The sequence below is a fragment of the Zeugodacus cucurbitae genome, chromosome 4 (genome assembly GCF_028554725.1).
Source record: "Zeugodacus cucurbitae isolate PBARC_wt_2022May chromosome 4, idZeuCucr1.2, whole genome shotgun sequence".
NCBI classification, from domain to species: domain Eukaryota; kingdom Metazoa; phylum Arthropoda; class Insecta; order Diptera; family Tephritidae; genus Zeugodacus; species Zeugodacus cucurbitae.
In genome coordinates this window covers 39,701,066-39,721,755 of record NC_071669.1, presented here as the reverse complement: position 1 = coordinate 39,721,755, position 20,690 = coordinate 39,701,066, and the positions used below count along the sequence as shown (strand labels likewise).

The 20,690-nt window shown below is 36.6% G+C and overlaps 3 protein-coding genes across 3 annotated transcripts; 2 read left to right on the top strand and 1 right to left on the bottom strand.

Annotated features, from left to right (window-relative positions):
• Positions 1-10,613: 10,613 nt before the first annotated feature.
• LOC105214428 (A-kinase anchor protein 14) lies at positions 10,614-11,239 on the bottom strand. The gene is made up of 2 exons (XM_011187856.3): positions 11,108-11,239; positions 10,614-11,039 (listed from the first exon to the last, which is right to left on the bottom strand). The coding sequence occupies exons 1-2, from the start codon at positions 11,117-11,119 to the stop codon at positions 10,674-10,676; spliced, it is 378 nt and encodes a 125-aa protein (XP_011186158.1). The 5' UTR covers positions 11,120-11,239; the 3' UTR covers positions 10,614-10,673.
• A 358-nt stretch (positions 11,240-11,597) lies between these two features.
• Positions 11,598-12,292, top strand: LOC105214429 (A-kinase anchor protein 14). Its single transcript, XM_011187857.3, has 2 exons — positions 11,598-11,739; positions 11,807-12,292. Exons 1-2 carry the CDS (start codon positions 11,728-11,730, stop codon positions 12,209-12,211), a joined length of 417 nt encoding a protein of 138 aa, XP_011186159.1. The 5' UTR covers positions 11,598-11,727; the 3' UTR covers positions 12,212-12,292.
• A 6,894-nt stretch (positions 12,293-19,186) lies between these two features.
• Positions 19,187-19,892, top strand: LOC105214467 (A-kinase anchor protein 14-like). The gene is made up of 2 exons (XM_011187909.3): positions 19,187-19,319; positions 19,393-19,892. Exons 1-2 carry the CDS (start codon positions 19,308-19,310, stop codon positions 19,798-19,800), a joined length of 420 nt encoding a protein of 139 aa, XP_011186211.1. The 5' UTR covers positions 19,187-19,307; the 3' UTR covers positions 19,801-19,892.
• Positions 19,893-20,690: the final 798 nt, after the last annotated feature.

Below are 20,690 nucleotides of genomic sequence, written 5' to 3'. Positions count from 1 at the left end.
GCTTAATAAAATTAACTTTAAAGAAAATTACCCTGTTATTTACATTTTATATTTTACCAATTGATGTGATGTCCTAATGGCTAAATAGGGTGCGTAATTGTTATCAAAAGTGCAACATGAGATCAGTTTTCTTTCATGCTTAGGAATTGCTGGACTGTTGATATTCTAGAGTGGCCTAGAACTATGATTTCTAGAAAAGTGGATTTGAATGGAAGTCGCACGACATAATGACCATACTTGTTTCTTATTGTTGGCTGGTGAATCTATTCTGATATCCGAATTAGGAAATACTATGGTGATTGGCATATTTTATTTGAATATTGAATAATTGGAATGTTTTATTGGCAATTTAAGCCGATTTGAGAGCCTTGATCTATTAATGATTTGAATAAATCACCCTTATGTTCCATAATGATGACCGCAGTTTGCTGGTCGCGACTAGCTCCGTGGTTTTATGAAATTAAGTTTGCTTCATATTTCGAAAATTGGTAATATGGAGTAATGAGTCGGGTTGTGTCGACGGACAAGATTGTTCCAATTTAAAATTGAGATTTTTTTTTAAATTTCGCAAGATCTTATTGTATGAACTCCCTTAAAGTTTTCACATAATGATTGAAATTAATTAGTTTGATTTGACACGAATATTTGGCTTCTATTAACGTGTTTACCATATTCAATGTAAATATTGGCTTGTGATTTAAACAAGTTTTACTTGAGTAATTTTAATGAGTTTTGACCAAATCGTTTATTTTCTAGTTTTTCTCCCTCTGACTACGTAAGTTATATCACTTCCGGTTTTCTTCGTGAATTTTTAAAATAAACATTTAAATCGTTTAAAACTATATATTCAAGTATGTCCTTTGACTCTGGCATGTTGGGCATTCGCATGTCATGTCCCGTTAATAACATTAACGGAGACTATTTCGTACTCATGCTTGTTTATATACTTCTTCACATATTTTACGTGTTTATACAAATTAGTTGGTATTTCCGTACACAACTTTGATAACCTAGGTATAAAAATGTTCTTGTCCGTTTCCTATTGGAACTCCCGTTATTCGTAAATGTTGTAAAAGCTGAAATAATACGTCTTGGGTTACCGAATACAGCTGCCTGTTTTGTAAGTCTATCATCCTTATCTATGCTATTGAGGAATCACTCTCTCACTCAATACAGCCTCGGACTACCTGACAAACTTTATCCTTGACTTGGGGAATATAGTACGACTTTTCTAACAGATCTTGAGCTTTATTTATAGAGAAATGGCCCTGTCTATGTGCCAACTTAATGATTTCGTCTTCCATTAGCTTCGGTACTACAATCAATTCCTTTGCAGGATTTTGAAATATAATGTCAAATCTATATATATAAAAGGAAGTCGTGTACACTATTTATAACTGAAGAACGGCTGAACCGACTTGGCTTAAATTTGATTTGGAGCTAGCTTAGGATGGGGGATACTTTTTATTCCAATTTTGTGACGAGAACGTGAAAAAATTGTGGATTAAAAACGCAATTGACATTTCATATAAAACACAAACTTATTATTCAAAACATAAGAGTAGGCGTTCATTTCATGAAAAAAAAACAATTAAAGCTAAGTTCGGGTGCAACCAAACATTCAATACTCTCGCAAATTATTGTTATATTGTAATTAAGATAACAGACAATTTGACCCTTATATTCGGCATAAAGTCCAATAGAATAACGAAAATCCTCAAATATAGTTTATAGGTTGAGGTAATTCCTGAACCGATTTCCCTCATTTTCACCACCAACATACATTATATCTATATCTCACTTAATTTGGCCTATTAAGGCCATCGTATTTTTGAAAATCCTATAATTAGCTATATGAGAGCTAGAGGATGACTATTATGACGATTTTAACTTTTTCTGGTACAGAGACACACTATTAGAAGGAATTTCCTCTGAATTAAATTGAGATATCTGAGAGATTTAACAATATTTTTGGTGAAAAATTACCATAAGGCATTGAGTTCCACGTATTCGATATCCGGGGCATTGAAAAGTTATAGTCCGATTTTCAAATTTTTCACAAGTGATGCCACAGATCATATACAGTATTTGTGTAAAATTTTATTGCGCTGTCTTCGTTGGTTCCTTATGTATATATTATAAAGTGAAGGATTAATATGGAATTCAAAATTGAGTTATATGGGAAGTTGTTGTGGTTGTGGACCGTTTTCATCTTATCCCACACGTGTCATCAGGATGTCAAGAAAATATTATATACCGAATTTCATTGAAATTGGTCGAGTAGTTCCTTAGATATGGTTTTTGATCCATAAGTGGGTGATGCCGCGCCCATTTTTCATTTAAAAAAAAACCTGAGTGAAGTTTCTTTCTGCTATTTCTTCTGTAAAATTTAGTATTTCTGATATTTTTCGTTAGTGAGTTAACGAACTTTTAGTCATTTTTAACCTAATCTTTGTATGGGCGTGGTTATTATCCGATTTCAACTATTTTCATGGTGAGTGGTTCGTTTATATTTAGTGCATTTTTACTAAGTTTGGGTTTTTAAATTTAAATTTACTAAAAACCTGTTTTAACTGAAGAAAAGGATTCCAGTTCTCTGCTTCTTATGCGGTTATGCGGATATAGCCGATTCCCCAACAGCGCGCCACGAATCTCTCCTTTTGGCAGTTTGGCTATAATTGGTTATACCTAAATTCTGTCCTTCTCCACCTGGTCCTTCCATCGGAGTGGAGGTCTCCCTCTTCCTCGGCTTCCACCAGCAGGTACTGCATCGAACACTTTCAGGGCTGGAGTGTTTTCGTCCATTCGGACAACATGACATAGCCGCCGTTTTTTTTTATTCGCTGGACTATGTCAATGTCGTCGTATAACTCGTACAGCTCGTCGTTCCATCGTCTGCGGTATTCGCCGTTGCCAATGTTCTGAGGACCATAAATCTTGCACAAAATTTTGCGCTCGAAAACTCCTAGTGTCGTCTCATCAGATGTTTACATCGTCCAAGCTTCTGCACCCTAAAGCAAGTTACGAATGATAAGCGGCTTGTAGAGTTTGATTTTGGTTTGTCGAGAGAGGACTTTACTTTTCAATTGCCTGTTGGCAAGAGTGATTCTGCGCTGGATTTAGAGGCTGGCATTATTGATGCTGCCCAGCTAGACGAAATTATCTACGACTTCAATGTGACTGTCTGACTGTCAACAGTAACGTGGGAGCCAAGACGAGAATGCGCTGTTTGTTTGATGACTGGATATATTTCTTCTTGTCCTCGTTCACCACCAGACCCACCTTGTCTGAAGCCTCGTTTCGTATCGAACGGCTCGGAGAGGTCCTTCCCGGTCCTGACGAAGCTTTTTTTGCAGCTTCTCGATGTCGAACCTTCCTTGTGTTTGTTGACTTATGCGCTTTGCTACACAGAGACGGTTGCGTATCTGTTACAAGATAGTGGTCCGAGTCGGAGTTGATGATGAAGGAAATGGTGGTTTATATTTTCTGTATATCCCTGGTAGAACTGAAAAGAAATTCCTCATGCCATTAGTTGTAGCTCTTGGATGTGCCTGTACAACCATACAATTACGACTTAAGATTAGCTTCGTAGTGATCATGCCTCTATTCTTAAACCAACTGAGACTGTGCAAGAAAACATGTTTGATGGTAAAAAAAAAGAAAATCACTAATACAAGGCGGGTCACACAAAATTTTCAAAAATGTCCCAAGAACATAAAAGTACTAACTTAATAAATCGTATAGCGACAAAACAAATTTCCAATAATCTGATTACTTAAGTAGAAATTCAACAGTGTACGCGGGCCCTCTCAATTACTCTCACCAACACTTCACGGTGCGTATCACATTACCCGCTGTCAGCTCATTTCGAAATGTCCAGTGTAGCGTGCAAAATATCGATCAAACAACCTACAACAATATCAACAAATGGATAGATATGCTAATGTTTGCAAACAACGCGGCAACAACTACAAGCGGCAGTCGGGACAGGCGAGTTGACAACATTGAACTTCAACTCTTAGGCACCAAAGTGACCATACTAGAACACTAACAAATACCCCTGTGGACCAATTCACACCCACACGAACACAAATCACGTGCAACCGGCTTTCGGCTACACCCAATTGCATAATGCAATTGACTTGCAGCTGAGTGGCAATAATTCAAAGTGCATACATGGCTTTAATATTCAATAAAGGTTGTGGTTTTGCATTTGGGTGACAAAGATTTAGTATAAAAACTCGAGTGCAGTTTGGAAAAGGTATCAAACAGTTTTTACTTTCATATCAATTACAAGTCTTCGCTTCCGCAGCAAACTTAACCGCAAAAATGTTCAACCTCTTCAAAGTGGTAAGGACCCGACCAGCCTTCGTCTCCTTTAAGGATGCTTCACTAATTAAACTTTTCTTTAGTTCGTCGTCTTCGCCGCATTGATGTGCATCGCTGCTGCCTACCCTAGTATCGTGGGACCAGCTATCGTTCCCGGTATTGGCTCTGGGGTGGTTGTCGGACCAGTGGGTGCAGTCGGACTGGGTTGGGGCCATGGTGCCATTGCTGGTCATCGCTCTGTACTTGTTGGTTAGGTTACAGTATCTAAACTATACTATTTCGACTGCCAACATTCTCCCCTGGACAACTACCGTATGTACACCCAATCACCATTATTCTTTTCTCACCTTACTTCATCGATGACTTCGTGAATGTTTGGAATTTCGCAAATTTAGTATATCCTTGTGTTTTGTTCGTTGCATTGTTGCGTATTCCTTTATCAATTATCAATAACTTTTTGTAAATATGTATTTTCTTTTCATTTGATTTGAATAAATATGCAAAAAACCAATAGCAAATACCTATACTAAATGTTTCGAACAAAATCAGTCAGAAACTAAGGATACAATTGGAAGAAACAGACATTCCCTTATTAAGGATTCTTCGTATATTCAATACTGAAACGAAAATCCCTTAATAGGTTATTCTTTAACAAGAAATTCGTTCGTTTAATTGATTGAAACCAAGACTGTTAAAAACCTTTGAGTATGTTGCATAAATAGCTTCGTTCAACTAACTCTAAATAACAGCTCACAACTGAGAGTAGATATTTATGAAACCGAGCATAACTGTTGAACAAAACGTAACTACGCCTGAGTGGAACTGCTACATACAGTAATACTGTATTTCAAATTGTAAAGGCAAATGCGCTAAATTTTTGTCCATAGCTGTATATGTGGATATACGAGATTAATGGAGCTTATTGCAATTGCAAAACCAGTTTAAATTAATATTATATTTTATTAAGTATCAAATGGATTTATATATACTTAGATACATATTTACATGTATGTACATATGTAAATAGTATTGCAATTCATATCTTAAATTGAACTATAAGCATAATAAGAATCAGCGTACAGTGTTTTAAGGATAGCGAAATCTTAGTAATTATTATTATCCGATTAAGTTATTAAGCTTTTTCTCGTAGTTGTCGAATAGGAAGTTACTGTTTACCAAATATAAAGTGATTGGTTAGTTGGTTGGTTAAAAAATAAGGTCAAAAGTATGTCTCAAGCGACCGAAGTATCTCGACTCAACCGTTGGACGTTAGCATATGAGACGTTGCAAATTTCTAAAGTTTGGATTTCAGGGACACGTACGCTATGGTTACTCCGCATAACTCAATTAACTTTGTCTATCATCCAAATCATGAATTCTTAAAAATTTCATGAATCAAGAAATGTTCCTTGGACGGAAATTAGTTTCGAATAATATAGAAGGTAAGATCACCTAGTTTGCCCGGTTTTATTAAAAACCAGTTTTAAACGAAGAAAAGGATTTCAGTTCTCTTCTTCTTCTTCTTGACTGGCGTAGACACCGCCTACGCGGGTATAGCCGAGTCCACAACAGCGCGCCACGCATCTCTCCTTTTGGTACTTTGGCGCCAATTGGTAATACCAAGTGAAGATAGGTCCTTCTCCGCCTGGTCCTTGCACCGGTACTGCATCGACAATTTCAGAGCTTCATCCATTCGAACAACGTGACCTAGCCAGCGTAGCCGCTGTCTTATGTATGTCGTCGAATAACACATACAGATCATCATTCCATCTTCTTCGGCATTCGCCGTTGCCAATGTTTGAGGGACCATAAATCTTCCGTAAACCTTTCTCTCGAAAACTCCTACAGCTGTCTCATCGGATGTTGACATCGTCCACGCATCTGCACCATAAAGTAGGATGGGAATGATGAGGGACTTGTTGAGTTTAGTTTTTGTTCGTCGAGAGAGGACTTTACTTTTCAATTGCCTACTCAGTCCAAAGTAGCACCTGTTGGTAAGAGTGTTTCTGCGTTGGATTTCCAGGCTGACATAATTATCGGTGTTAATGCTGGTTCCTAGGTATACGAAATTTTCTACAACTTCAAAGTTATGACTATCAACAGTGACGAGAGAGCTAAGACGCGAATGTGCTGACTGTTTGTTTGAACTAACGTTTTATGAACATATGTATCTCTTCCCCTCTCTCACTCTCTTATTTGGATATGTTCTCATAAGAATATTTTAGGTTCATGAGAGCAGTTGGCTTGCTCTCATTTTGAAGAGTATAGTTGAAAGTGTTTCATTTTGTTTCGTAAAAATATTTTCAGCGTTAATATTGAAATGACACCCACCGTGCAAAGCCCAACAATAACGAAACAGTTTTCAGATTTGAACTTCAAAGGCAATCCAATATGCTCGAGTTATGTTGCTACTTTATGCCGCTCGAGAAAATATTATCTTCCGCAATGGCTACGTTTGTTATGCTAGATCGAAAATGCAATAGTAAACGCCTCAATTGTTGTTGTTGCAAGCAGTTTGCGAGAGAAAAGTTCATATTGCAATGCAATGCATATGACTTAACGACAGCGCTGCCTCAGTAAGAACAATGCATAATTCGTCGCGCTATAAAAGCACCTTCGGGCTGGAGCAGTAGCATCAAAGTCTTACATTTCGTGTTCACTGCAAGTACAACGCAACGGTTTTAGCGCAAACATGTTCAACCTCTACAAATTGGTAAGGATAACGATTATGATCGCAAGCAGCAATTATATAATATTTAAATGCTCTTTCCTTACTTACTTTTCACAGTTCGTGGTGTTCGCTGCGCTGCTGAGCTTCACTGCCGCAAAGCCCAGCATTCTGGGACCCATACTTGTCTCGCCCTCCGCCGTCTCGCATCAGAGTGTCACACAGGTGCATGCCACTCATCACCCTGTGCTCGTCGCCACGCCAATCGTCACCGCGGTGCATCCGATTGTAACACCCATCCTCCATCATCCTGAGCACATTGTTATTGGTTAAAGTGTTGTTGCACGAACAACAGTTAATATTGACCGCCATTTGACGACTGCGAATGGACTCTTCTACAACGTCAATACTCAGCACCACGATGCCACACGCGATCACCACCTATTTTCATACACACACACAGTCGCACTTCCATAGTAGCACACATAAGTACAGTCATATCCATAGAACTAAGTACACATATATTTATGTTTGTTGTTTGAAACGCGCCAACATGCTTTCTTCCGATCTTGCGCTCGTTGCGTTGCAGTGCAGTTCTTGGTGAACATTTTTATTGGAGACTTTATTTTCTTTTTGTTGACTTCTCTTGCAATCAACAGACACTTAGTTTGAATGTAGACCTGTGAACCTTTAAATAAAATCCAATGCAATGAAAAAATTTAAAACTTTGTTTATTTTTGTATTTTTTATATGAGAAGTAAAAGGTATTTATTTGTATTGGGTATTAACAATTTGACATGAAGTAAATAACTTGATTAATGATCGTAAAAAATAAAGTCAAATAGGACCAATATTTCACAAGATAATGATTAACAAACAATTAATGATCATAACACTAGCGCCCTAAACTGAGCTCAGGTTTTGCCAATCTGCATCAGTATATGGCGATCATTTTCATAATGCCTAAAAGTATGCACACTGATCGACTTGTGGCGACATTTTATTTGTCTAAATAAGTGATTGAGATTTTACCCTGCCAGCCAAAGGTGATGAAAAAGCTGGTTAAACCGAAGTTTTTTAAACCCACAAAAGTGGTAAAAAAGTGGTGAGTTTGCCATAGGCCAGCATAGCTCCTTGTGAGTTTTTTAACCACTATTCCCCTCACACGTAGGAATACAAAAACAAAACAACCCAAACGTGTGCGTTGGTGTTAGTAATTGAAGAAACATGAGGGGAAAGTGGTTAGGCCTGGCTGGCAGGGTATTATACAGGAGGGCAAATTTATCTATGTATCAGAAATAAGTACAGTTGAACTTCCTTAACTCGAATAACCATAATCGACAAAAAAACTTCGACAAACTTCACAGAAAATTAATTGGATTAGTGAAACGTTGTTTTTAGTACGCAGGCATATATATATCTTTTTTAGGCGTGTTTGATCGCAGGAATGTACTAAATGTGTTTGAGTGATCACGGAGTTTAGATACATATATATTTAATTTATGGATATTTTCATTGCGCATGTAGCATGGTGAGCACGTGATTGTTCTAAGCATTTTCAATTGGAACCTTTGTATTATATCAATATTAGTTGCACAATTCGTACCCCACAGTTGAATGTCATACATCCAAATCGGCTTTATGACCGCAGTGTATAAAAGCACTTTGTTATCTAGGCTAATTTAGAGTTTTCATTTAAAAGCCAATTTAAGTTTGCAGCTCTTATCTTCATGCAAGTTATTTTACTAGATATATGTTTTCTCCACGTAAGCCTTCTAGGTGAATACCAAGATAGATAACTTCGTTCGCTTGAGGCACTAGAATATTGTTCATTTTTACTGCATTTTTCTTAGCGAAAAAGTAACTGATTTACATTTTTGTTCATTCACATTTATACGCCAGTTTGCTAGCCATTCTCCGACAGAACTTAAGTGCCCCGCTAATATTCTTGATGCTTACTAAAGTCATCCGCAAAAGTTGATGTCAAAACATTATTAGCAGTTGGAAGATCAGCTTTATATATGTATGATGTATTGAGTAGGGCCTAAAACACTGCCCCTGTGGTACTCCAGCCAGAAATCTCCTAGTTTAACCATGAATTGTCTATTTTTTAGATAAGACTCTAATATTTTATACAATTCTAAAGGTAAAAAGTTTTTAATCTTATATAAAAGGCCTTCATGCCACACCTTATCAAATGCCTGAGCTACGTCTAGAAATGTGGCTGAACAGTACTCTCTCTGCTCGAATGCTTTTCTTATTTCGTTAGTAATTCTATTTACTAGTTCTATTGTACTATTTTTTGCACGAAACCCCAATTGTTGCGTTGGTATTACATTATTTTCGTGGAGGAAAGGAGACATCTCTGATAGTAGCACCTTTTCAAATATTTTAGAAAGGCAGTGTAGAATACTGATTGGTCTGTATGAAGACGGCTATGTCAAGTCTTTCCCAGGTATATCTATCATATATTTTTATCTTGAACAATATAATATATATTGATACAATTTGTAGCAATTTGTCAGTCTGAGCACAAAACATTGATAAATTGCTTCCACGAGTTGTATTTCACAAGCAGAAAGTATTCGGCATTTTCTTTTATTAATTTTGAAATTTGGATTTTTGAATAAATATGGGTTAAATCAATGGCAACATACATGTCAAATTCGGATAAAGAAAAATTAAATGTCATATACTTATCCCTTTTCTCATGCCCTCACAAAAATCACCACACTCACTACTGTGAAGTTTTTGACTTTTGTGATGATTACCTTATGCTGACGAAAATTCGAAAGCTCAAATGCTCACAATTTGCTCAAACCTCTGTGACGTGTGAAAGCAGCCATCACATTACAAAAACATCTGTGTTTGTTTTGTTTTACATCCATTTTTGAAAACAAATATGTAAATATTTGAGTGTTATAACTAGCACTAGGGGCAGGAGGAATCGGGGAGTAGGAGGAAAGTTCTGAAAGGTTTGCGAGACAACAGTGATCCTTTTACCATGCAAGAACATCATTTACAAGTACATTTCGATTACCCAAATCGCTGAATTAATGCCGCATGATGTTCAGAAGTCAAATATATCTTTTACTCTGCGATTCCTGACGTGCTTATACTTTTACAGACATGGCCCTTACCAAAAATGCGTTGGAAATAGCTATATAATTTCTATGAGGCACTGTGTTTACAGCTCTACATTTTGTATCTAAAATAATTGTGGATGTTAAAGGCAGTGAAATTCTTTTCCCCTCAAGCGCGCAGCCTCATAAGTACATATAACATACAAATTGTTTCGTGGTTGTTAGGTGACCAAGGATATCCATTGGAGCCATGTAATTAATTAAACTATATATTCATCGAGAAAATCGTCCTATCAAGAATAAGTCAAAAGTGTCCCATCAGAACGGTTGATATCTTTTCGGAAAAAATGCTCAAAAAAGATGAAAAATGATTATGTATCCAAATAAAACAGAACTCAGAAATGGTTATTTGTCTGTGGCTGAAAAGGAAGTTCTATATGTACATATATCGTACAAAAGTTCATTAATTACAATTATGTATATCTAAAAATACAGTAAAAAATCTAACAAGATTTCTTTATATATATCACAATTTTATTTTCGTTTCATTTTCGTAAAATATTCGACAATCAGTGTAGCAATCCAAAAACGTTCTAATGATGCACAGTGTAGGCAAGAGGAGCCGAAAGAATGCTCTTGACGATAGGAGCAGATTGTACCACGGGCACGGAGTGCACGACTGGAACGCTGTGGACAACGGGAGCGGCGTGAACGACAGGAGCGGCATGAACTACGGGAACAACGGGGGTAGCGTGAACAGTTGTCTTGACGGCGTGAGCGAGCACAGGGCTCACAACAGCTTTGCTGTGGACCTGAGTGATGCTCTGATGGGAAACGGCTGAAGGAGCACTGTGAACCACCGAACCAACCTTGGCCAGCACTGGCTCATGGACGACATGGTGGGTCTCGAGGAGTCCAGCACTGACGGCGGATACGGCGAATACACAGACGAGGGCGAACTATAAATGGTTTTTAAAAATATACTTTTTTTAATAACGGCATTTGTTGTATTTATTTGTATGCTTACGTATTTGAACATTTTGGAGTTGTTGAAGCTTGCTGATTAGTTGAGCTTGGAACTGGTGGTTTATGACTGATGTTGGATGCTGTTGTGCCGTTAACTTTTATACCTAAATGACGGTAAATGAGGTAAATGAAAGACGGGAAAATGAAGTAATGTTAAAATATCATTAAAGCTGCTTCGCTTGAGTCTGCGTGCGTGTGTGCGTAAAAGTTCTCAACATAATGACGCGGCGCAACAGCTGTTATAGGTTCAAAAACTCATTCATCAAAGGCGTTAACCCATATTGGCGTTAAAAAGTTGCTGCTGCGCAAGCTACGCGCTGAACATTTTTCTGTTGCTATTACCCGTAATGATGGCTTTGGTGCGAGTATGTGTGTGCTTAAAATATTTTGTTTTGCTTTACCAACTTCTAGTTGACGTGTAAACTCCTGCAATCGCAAGCTCATAGTTTTTTGTTTACTTGACGCCGACTCCCTTGGCTATAAACGATCATCAGAGCAATAGTGCACCTGCAGCGCTTATTCACGCAATCTGCAACGTATAAAAGCAGCTCAGTTATACACATTCATCATCAGAAGTATTTCAGACTCTTACAAACAAACAACTCCAAAAAACAAACAAAAATGTTCAAGCTTGTAAGTTAATATACTTCTAATTACATTTAATCAACTAATCATTAATCAATAATACCTTCCTGTACAGAACGCCATCCTTGCTGTTGTCTGCCTGTTCGCCGTAGCCACCACCGTCAGTGCTGGACTCCTCGAAACTCACCACGTAGTCCATGAGCCAGTGTTGGCCAAGGTCGGCTCTGTGGTCCACAGCGCCCCGTCGGCAGTTTCGCACCAAAGCATCACTCAGGTCCACAGCAAAACTGTTGTAAGCCCCGTGCTCGCCCACGCCGTCAAGACAACCGTTCATGCCGTTCATGCCGCCCCAGTTGTTCCCGTCGTTCACGCCGCTCCCGTTGTGCACGCCGCACCCGTTGTTCATGCCGCTCCTGTTGTCCACAGCGTTCCAGTCGTGCACTCTTTGCCCGTGGTACACTCTGCTCCTATCGTCAAGAGCATTGTTTCAGCTCCACTTGCCTACACTCTGCATCATTAGAACGTTTTTTGGATTGATACACTGATTGTCGAATGTTATGCGAAAATAAAAAGAAAATATAGTTGTGATAAAAATTAAAAATGAGCTATTTTATTTTGAAACCTGCTTTTAAAACCAAAAGAGATAAAGTTGATATATGTACATATGTAGTTGAAGTCGTCAGAAATTGCTGGTGTTATTGTGAAAACACCTTGAGGAATATCAAATTTGATTTTGGGAATTTCGACTTTTAAAATGATAAAGATTGGTTCCATCATGTATATTTAGTCAACACTTGTAGACTATGGTACATAACAAAAAATTACTTAAATTATTTGTAGGAATGCAGTTGCACGAACCCGCCGTTGGGTCGACTAACTAAAATCGCTATGAATTATAATGGTTTTCTTCTTAGCCTCATATTATCGCATAATTTATACATGATCAAAACTACCATTGAGCTTTAAATCACTAAAACTGAAGTTGCAGTCTATTTATGGCTAATTTGTCGGAAGAAAGTTCCGCTCAGGGACTTACTTTACTTTACATTTGAAAGACACCGTTATGTAGGTGTGACGATTATTCTAAAATAATTTGTAAGGTTAGACACAACCGTAAATGAAAACAAGTAAGGGAGGGCTAAGTTCGGTTGTGACCGAACATTTTATACTCTCGCAATTTTTTTATTTAGTTTTATTAATATTATACTTTACATATTATAAAGTAAACTATTCAGATCGACTTCAAAGTTCTGGTATATAGGAAGTAAGCATGATTGTGAACCGATTTGTCCTATTTGGTCGAGTAGTTTCGGAAATATGGTTTTTGACCCATAAGTGGGCGGAGCCACACCCATTTAAAATTTTGAATACCAATTTGAGTGCAGCTCATCCGTACCTTCTTTATAATGAAATTTAAGGTTTCTGGTGTTTTCCCTTACTGAATTAAAGCATTTTTAGTAGTTTTCAAAATAACCTTTGAATGGGAGGTGGGCGTGGTTATAATCCAATTTCCTCCATTTGTGGGCCGTATAAGTTAGTACCTAAATGAAACGATTCTAGAAAGTTTTGTTGATATAGCTTAAGTATTTACGAGATATGTACAAAAAACTAAGTAGGGGGCGGGGCCACGCAGGGCTTAGTTATGACACTTTATGTGTATTCGGTTTTCGCCATTTTGTGGGCGTGGCTGTGGTACGATTTTGCACATTTACGAAAACAACCTCCCTATGGTGCCAAGAAATATGTGCATCAAGTTGCATCATTTTAATTTTTACTGAAGTTACAGCTTGCACAGACGGAAGGACGGATGGACAGACAGACATCCGGATGTGAACTCCACTCTTCACCATGATCACTTTGGTATATATAACTCTATATCTAACTCGTTTAGTTTTGGGTGTTACAAACAACCGTTATGTGAACAAAACTATAATACTCTCTTAGCAACATTTTTAAATTCCTTTCTTAAAGAAATATATTCTAACAACAAAAAATTTATTGATTAAAAGAAATTGTTTATAAACAAAAGAAGATACTTATAAAAGGAGGTCGTATCATTTTAAAGATAAATATTTTATCTTAAAAAAGTGGATTTTAGACTCCAGGGAGGTAGATCGACACTTCTATAGAAAGGCTTGGAAAAGACCTCAGTTTCGGTTACGTAACTACTAAAACAGTAATGCACCCAATTGAAGACATTTGGACCTGCCTGGTATACACTAAAACCGAAATAGGTGATTACTCCTTAAGGAAATAGCAATATCTAGTTTTCCTTGCAAATGGACTAAGATAAAGGGTGCAATTGTAGATAGTCGTTGATAAATTGTTAATGATTTTTAGTCAAAAATATTTTCAAGCTCACAGTCATAGACAATGGCCGAAACGAATCAAGCGGAAGTAAATTGACGGAAATCAAATTGAAATTACCTGATTGAAGTAATCAATTTTATATTTTTCTAATAAATGACAATATGAATCTAATGAGCAAAGAGAATAAACGGTTAAAGCACTCGACAACGCGAACTATTGCTAACAAGTTTTATTTGTGTGTACCCGCGTTTAGACCTTGAGCGACTACGGCTCAGTGCAATTGAAGAGCAACGCGCTAGTTGGACAAAATTTAAAAACGTTTTAACAATTTACTCGGTTCAAGTTATTGTACTTTACATGAATACATAGTCATATATCTAATTGTGGGCGTATACTTAGGTATGTCTATATGTGTGTCTTTTCGTAGCACCCAAACATGAGCAAGCAATTTTTCATGTTCCATCAAGTAATCACACGGCTGTTATTGTAATCAGATTACCCTTGGGTAAGCCCTAAGTGGTTAGCCCTTCAATTCAACCATACACAAAACACAAAAAAAATTAAAAAAAATTATTAATTATTGCAATTTGTTGGAGAATTAATTCTATGAGATTAAGTCATATTATCGATATAAAGAAATTTACGTATTTCAACATTAAATGTAACGTGTAATTTGTTCAACAATTCCTATGCGAGTGCGTATGTAGAAGATATATGTAGCTCATAGGCAGAATAACTAACTAGTTCCTTGCTAGTGGGAACGTGGGAAGGAAGGGAATTAAGTTTTATTAGGATAACACACAATTCGACCCATAAATATGAAAACCAGGTCCAGGTCTGGAATCCAAAATTGTGTTTTACCGCAAGTGGGTGTAGTTGTGAACCGTTTTCACCCATTTTCAAATCATGACATGAATCAGGAGAATACACAGTTTAATTGTTTGTTCGATATGCAAGTCTCCAAAGTCTCTAATGAAAACAGTTATACTACTTTAAAGCTAAGGGCTTCGTATTGCCTTAAGCGGTAACTGAACTTACACTTCATGCTTATACCACCCTCTACAGAGTCTGAGTGGACTACAATCAGTACCTCGTAATATTTTCTGCTGGGTTTGAATATTTTACCAATTTTAAGCTGCATTTTGGTAAACTGCTTAAGTTCCATGCCCTTCAGTCACGCTCTAGCTGCACTTATATGATAAAATATCATAATAAACAATTAAATGTTGCACGCAAAGACTTGCAGCCAAATCCAATTGAATGATTCACGGTCAACATTAAAAGTACAAATAAAAGATACATTTAAATAAAGGCGAGACAATTAAGCTCACTTCAAATTGAAGTACGTAGAACCGGCCCACAAGCTAACCGCAGCATCCAAGGGAAATGCACATACATACACACACATTTGTGATTTAAAATAACCGCAGGCTGATGATGTTTTCAAGAGCTTAGTGCTGTATATACAGATGTATGTGTATATGTCCCTATGTCAAGGTTGCCCTAAAGCACTTAACCTATAATTTTGACAACTGCAACTGACGCCGTAATCACCACCGCTGAGTGCAACATCAAACGGTAACAAAAGTGATATTAATCTCTCTTTAGTGCTGCTGTTCTCTGTTTACTTTAATGCTTTTTTATTGCCTTAATTTCTGCTTATTTAATTTCGCATTTAAAGGAGTTTTATTTTCTTTAAACTTGGGTTTTTGTTGTTGTTGATGTTAAGATGATTCGAATGTATGACCTGATTATTTGCGCCATCAACTTGGTTTGCCAAAACATTCATGCTCGTATCTAAATGTATGTATATTTATATAGCATCATTATAAAAATATATGAACAATATGTACCGGATTAAACTTTGCACCGTTAAACACCGTGAATGCTGTGACCCCAAGTACCCCCACAATTCCGCTAATATATTCGACATAACGTCCACTAGAATAACGAGAATCACTATATATGGTATATGGAGGCTGGGGTAATTCCTAGATCGATTTAACTTATTTTCAACACCCAGGTACATCATATCCAAGTTTATATGTTCGATTAATTTTGCTAAAATATACCACATATTAAAGAATATATCCGGTATAAAGTCCACCGGGCTCATCTTGGGAAAATCGAATACATTTTAATAAGGTTATGCAAAGTGCTTAAAAAAGATGTAATAAATTCCGAGCAAAAATTGGAAGTAATCCTTTGTAATGCTTTGAAGTTAAATTAACATACAATAAGTAAGTATAAGTAATAAAGTACGTCATTAGAAGGTGTGAGTATTAAATTCGAATACTAAAATTAAAGCAGATTTCTTTAGGTTCATAACATGCTCATTTAATATCATACACAAAATTCATTACTTTATTACTTACTACTAAGACCCAAAGAGGTTTCCCATAGTACGGTTCAAATCCGGATGTCTGTCCGTCCGCCCGTACAAGCTGTAACTTGAGTAAAAATTGAGATATCTTAATGAAACTTGGTACACGTGTTTTTTGGCATCATAAAAAGGTTAAGTTCGATGGGCGAAATCGGACCACTGGCACGCCCACAAAATGGCGATAACCGAAAACCTATAAAGTGCTATAACTAAGCTATAAATAAAGCTATGGAAGTAAAATTTGGTATGAAGGATCGCACTATGAAGGGGCGGGCATATGTGGATGTAATTTTTTTGGCGAAGTGGGCGTGGCACCGCCCCCTACTAAGTTTTTTGTACATATCTCGCAAACTACTAAAGCTATATCTAGGAAACTTTCTAGAGTCGTTTCTTTTAGGTGATACCTTTTACAGTTCAAAAATGGAGGAAATCGGATTATAACCACACCCACCTCCCTTACAAAGGTTATATTGAAAATTTCTAAAAATACTTTAATTCAGTAAGGAAAACCACCAGAAACCTTAAATTTCATTATAAAGCTGGTACAGAAGAACTGCACTCAAAATGGGTTACAAAATTTTAAATGGGCGTGGTCCCGCCTACTAATGGGTCAAACACCATATCTCCAAAACTACTCGACCAATTTCAATGAAATTCGGTTCTTAATGTCTGATTGGCTTCCCAATGATATGTTTAGAAAATAGTTCAAATCGGATCCCAACCACGCCTAATTCCCATATACCAGAACTTTGAAGTCAATCTGAATCGTTTACTTTACAATATATAAAGTAAGTACTAGTAAAGATATCGTAACAGAACTTTGCAAAACTACTACATTTAAAGAGTGGCAACGACTTCTAAAAATCGTGAAATCGGGTCATAACTTCCCCTAGCCATATACCTAATATTAGAGTTTTCTAACATTCAATGGACTTAATACTATATACATATAAGCCGAATATGTGAGTCAGATTGTGTGTCATACTAATATAATTAAATAAATAAATTGCGAGAGTATAAAATGTTCGGTTGCACCCGAACTTAGCCCTTCCTTACTTGTTTTTGATTCGCTTGGAACTCCACATTCGTTTTTTCACCGCCACACCTCGTAAGAGAATTCATTCATTAAATAAGCCGGTAATAATATGGTTTTAATTAAATGTTGTGATCGATTTGGGACAGTAATAAAGATGAGCTTGACTTTTATTCAGTTTAAATTGCTTACTAAAATTGGTTTGGATTTCGGCTTAATTAACACATATGTAAGTGTAGCTTACAGATAACTATGTGATATATGCGCAAACATATATCTGTACAAATAAATAAATGTTAGTATATAAGTAAAAATATAAAATACATTCGATTAAGAGTTGTTCGATAAGCAATGTTATTAATTGTTATGTATAATACTTCAATGTACTAACTATAAGGACACAAAATTATATATAATAATATTTTACACTCTTATTTATTTAAATCTATAATCTAGGAAGTTAAAATCTTTTATTCTGATCTCGCGTTCCATGTCACTTGGTATTGTCGATGGATGCAATCGGAGAATTGCCACTCCCACAATAAAGAGCTATAATAAAGACACAAATTAATCTATACAAATAAAATTTGTTGCTAGGATTAGTGTGGATTGTCATCTATGGCTCCGAAATCTGTTCATAACCACGCCTTCTTCCCATATAACATAATACTTATCTCCATCTGACTTACATCTTATGTATATATTTAAAGATCCAATGAAGATTTCAAACTAAAACTTAAAAAAAAAGTTAGTTCCAAGTTTGGCATACCTAGTCTAAAAATTATTCATATCGTGCGTCAAAGCCCTGACCCAAAGGACCTGCGGGCTTATAGCAAACTTTTTACCGAAAATATTGATAAATAATATCCGCGATATCATTATGAAATTATATTGTTTATCTTTTCCTAATAAAAATATATCAAATATATGGGGGCTATAACTGATATAAGGATATAAAAAAAGGAGATGAACGTACAACATCGTATATATTGTAGTTTTATGCCAAATATATCGGTCAAGTTGTGAGTTATCATAATGAGAGTGGAAACATGTTTTTTTAATATAGACATTCTCCTAGTTACAAAATTGGTTAATAAAATCGAAATAAATTGGTGATAAAATCGTTCTTGACCTTAATCTAGTAGTCATACCCCCAGTACAGTGATTTTCGCCCATTTGGTTTACTTTTTCCTATATTACTACAGATGTCGCATTAAGTGAGAATATATCAATTAGAATTATGTTATCTGATAATAAAAATTATAGATTTTGAGTTACACTAAGCCCTTAGAATGTTCGGTTCACCCGAACTTATCATATATATTTCCTATTCTTAATTTTTGCTCAAAGTGATTCTTTCTTACAAGTTGTTATTATAACATTTTGCAAATTACGGAAAACAAAAAAAATTTAAAAAATTTAAAAATTCACTTCCCTCAAATGCAATTAAATAATAGTTGCGCGCTTACACTCAAATGTAAGAGCAAATGATCCAACGCCTGCATAAACGATAGGCGTAGGTCAGCTAGATTTCCGCCCGTTGTCCGCTCATTTGAAATTTGTGTATAAATAATAAAGAGTAAAGTGCATAAACCAGTTACTCTTTAACGCATATAAACTTCACAAACCGTTTGCATATACAAATCGCTGGTGTGTGTTAAAAACAAGCTTAATGTTTCTATTCCTCCCTTTATTTCGTTTTTTTTATTTATTTGTGTACATTTCTTCTCTCATTACCAACAACAAACAACCCATGACAACTAATTTGATTGATACCATGCTTCATGCTAAGCAGTGAATGATTTCGTATAAAAAGGCTAAGCAGATCCGACAAAATCATCAGTTCCAACTTCATTGCAATCCAAACAACAAATCAACCAAAATCTCAAAATGTTCAAATACGTAAGTGAACTGTACCTCATTGAATTCGCGTTATCAAAATCTAATAACTAAAATTATCTTTGTCTAAATATAGTTTGCATTCTTCGCTCTCCTCGCTGTTGCCGCTGCCAAGCCTGGTCTGCTCGCCGAGACACACACCATCGTCCAACCAGCTGTGGTTGCTAAAACTGCCTACGTCGACACAAGCGCCTCATCGGCCATAACTCACCAGAGCCACGTGAACCTAGTCAGGAAGGCGCCTGTGGTCCCAGTCGTCCACGCTGCTCCTGTTTTGAAGACTATTTCCGCACCAGTTGTGCATGCCGCCCCCGTAGTTCACTCAGCTCCAGTCGTCCATGCCGCTCCATTGGTTCATGCTGCCCCCGTTTTCCATGCTGCACCAGTCGTACATGCCGCCCCAGTTGTACACTCCGTGGTCCACACAGCTCCTCTAGTCAAAACTGTAGTCTCAGCTCCAGTGGCCTACAGCATCCACCATTAGGACATGCTATTGTTTGTGATATGAAAACTAGAACGGAATAATTTTGTTAACAAAAACTTAATATTATAAATATAACAATTTAGAAAGATATCTATGATATTTTTTCTCTATGGGATTAATGCATGTATGTGGCATGTATGTTGAAACAATGCAATATTTGAATATTTGCCAAGTCAAACCAAGTGATTTTGTATAATATCTTTAGAGCTTATTACACAAATAGTATTTTCTGTATTTTAACAATTTCCTCCAGAATTTCTTTAAAATTCTGAAATATTTACCGACATTTTCGTTGTTAAAATTATCCATTGGCACTGAGCATGTTCGATATCTGAGATGTTGAAAAGTTATAGCCCGATTTCCACTCCTCAAATGCAGTATTTGTGTAAACTTTTTTTCCGATATCTTCATTGGTAATTGATTTATATATTATAGAGTGAACGAATCAGATGGAATTCGAAATTGTGTTATATGGAAAGAAAGCGTGGCTGTTAACACAAGCAAACACACGAATTCGACAATCGTAGAGTTCCTGAGAAGCGGCTAAAATAAAAGAGAGTCTTGCAATTATGACGGATGCATGTCATGTCAAAAACTCATTATTCTAACATACAGATTAATTATTACGTAAACTCCGCATCGCCACATCGCACAAGGTGACTCATTATAGTGTGACTCCTTTAACTTGATGCTGGAGAAAATAATACGAGCTGCAGAGCTAAATAGAGATGGTACGATTTTCAATAAGAATGTATAGCTGCTGGTGTACGACGATGATATCAATACCATTGGAAACAACACCCGCGCCGTTAGTTCTGCTTTTTTGCGCCTGGATAAGGAAGCAAAGCGTATGGATCTGGTGGCGAACGAGGACAAGTCGAAATATTTCC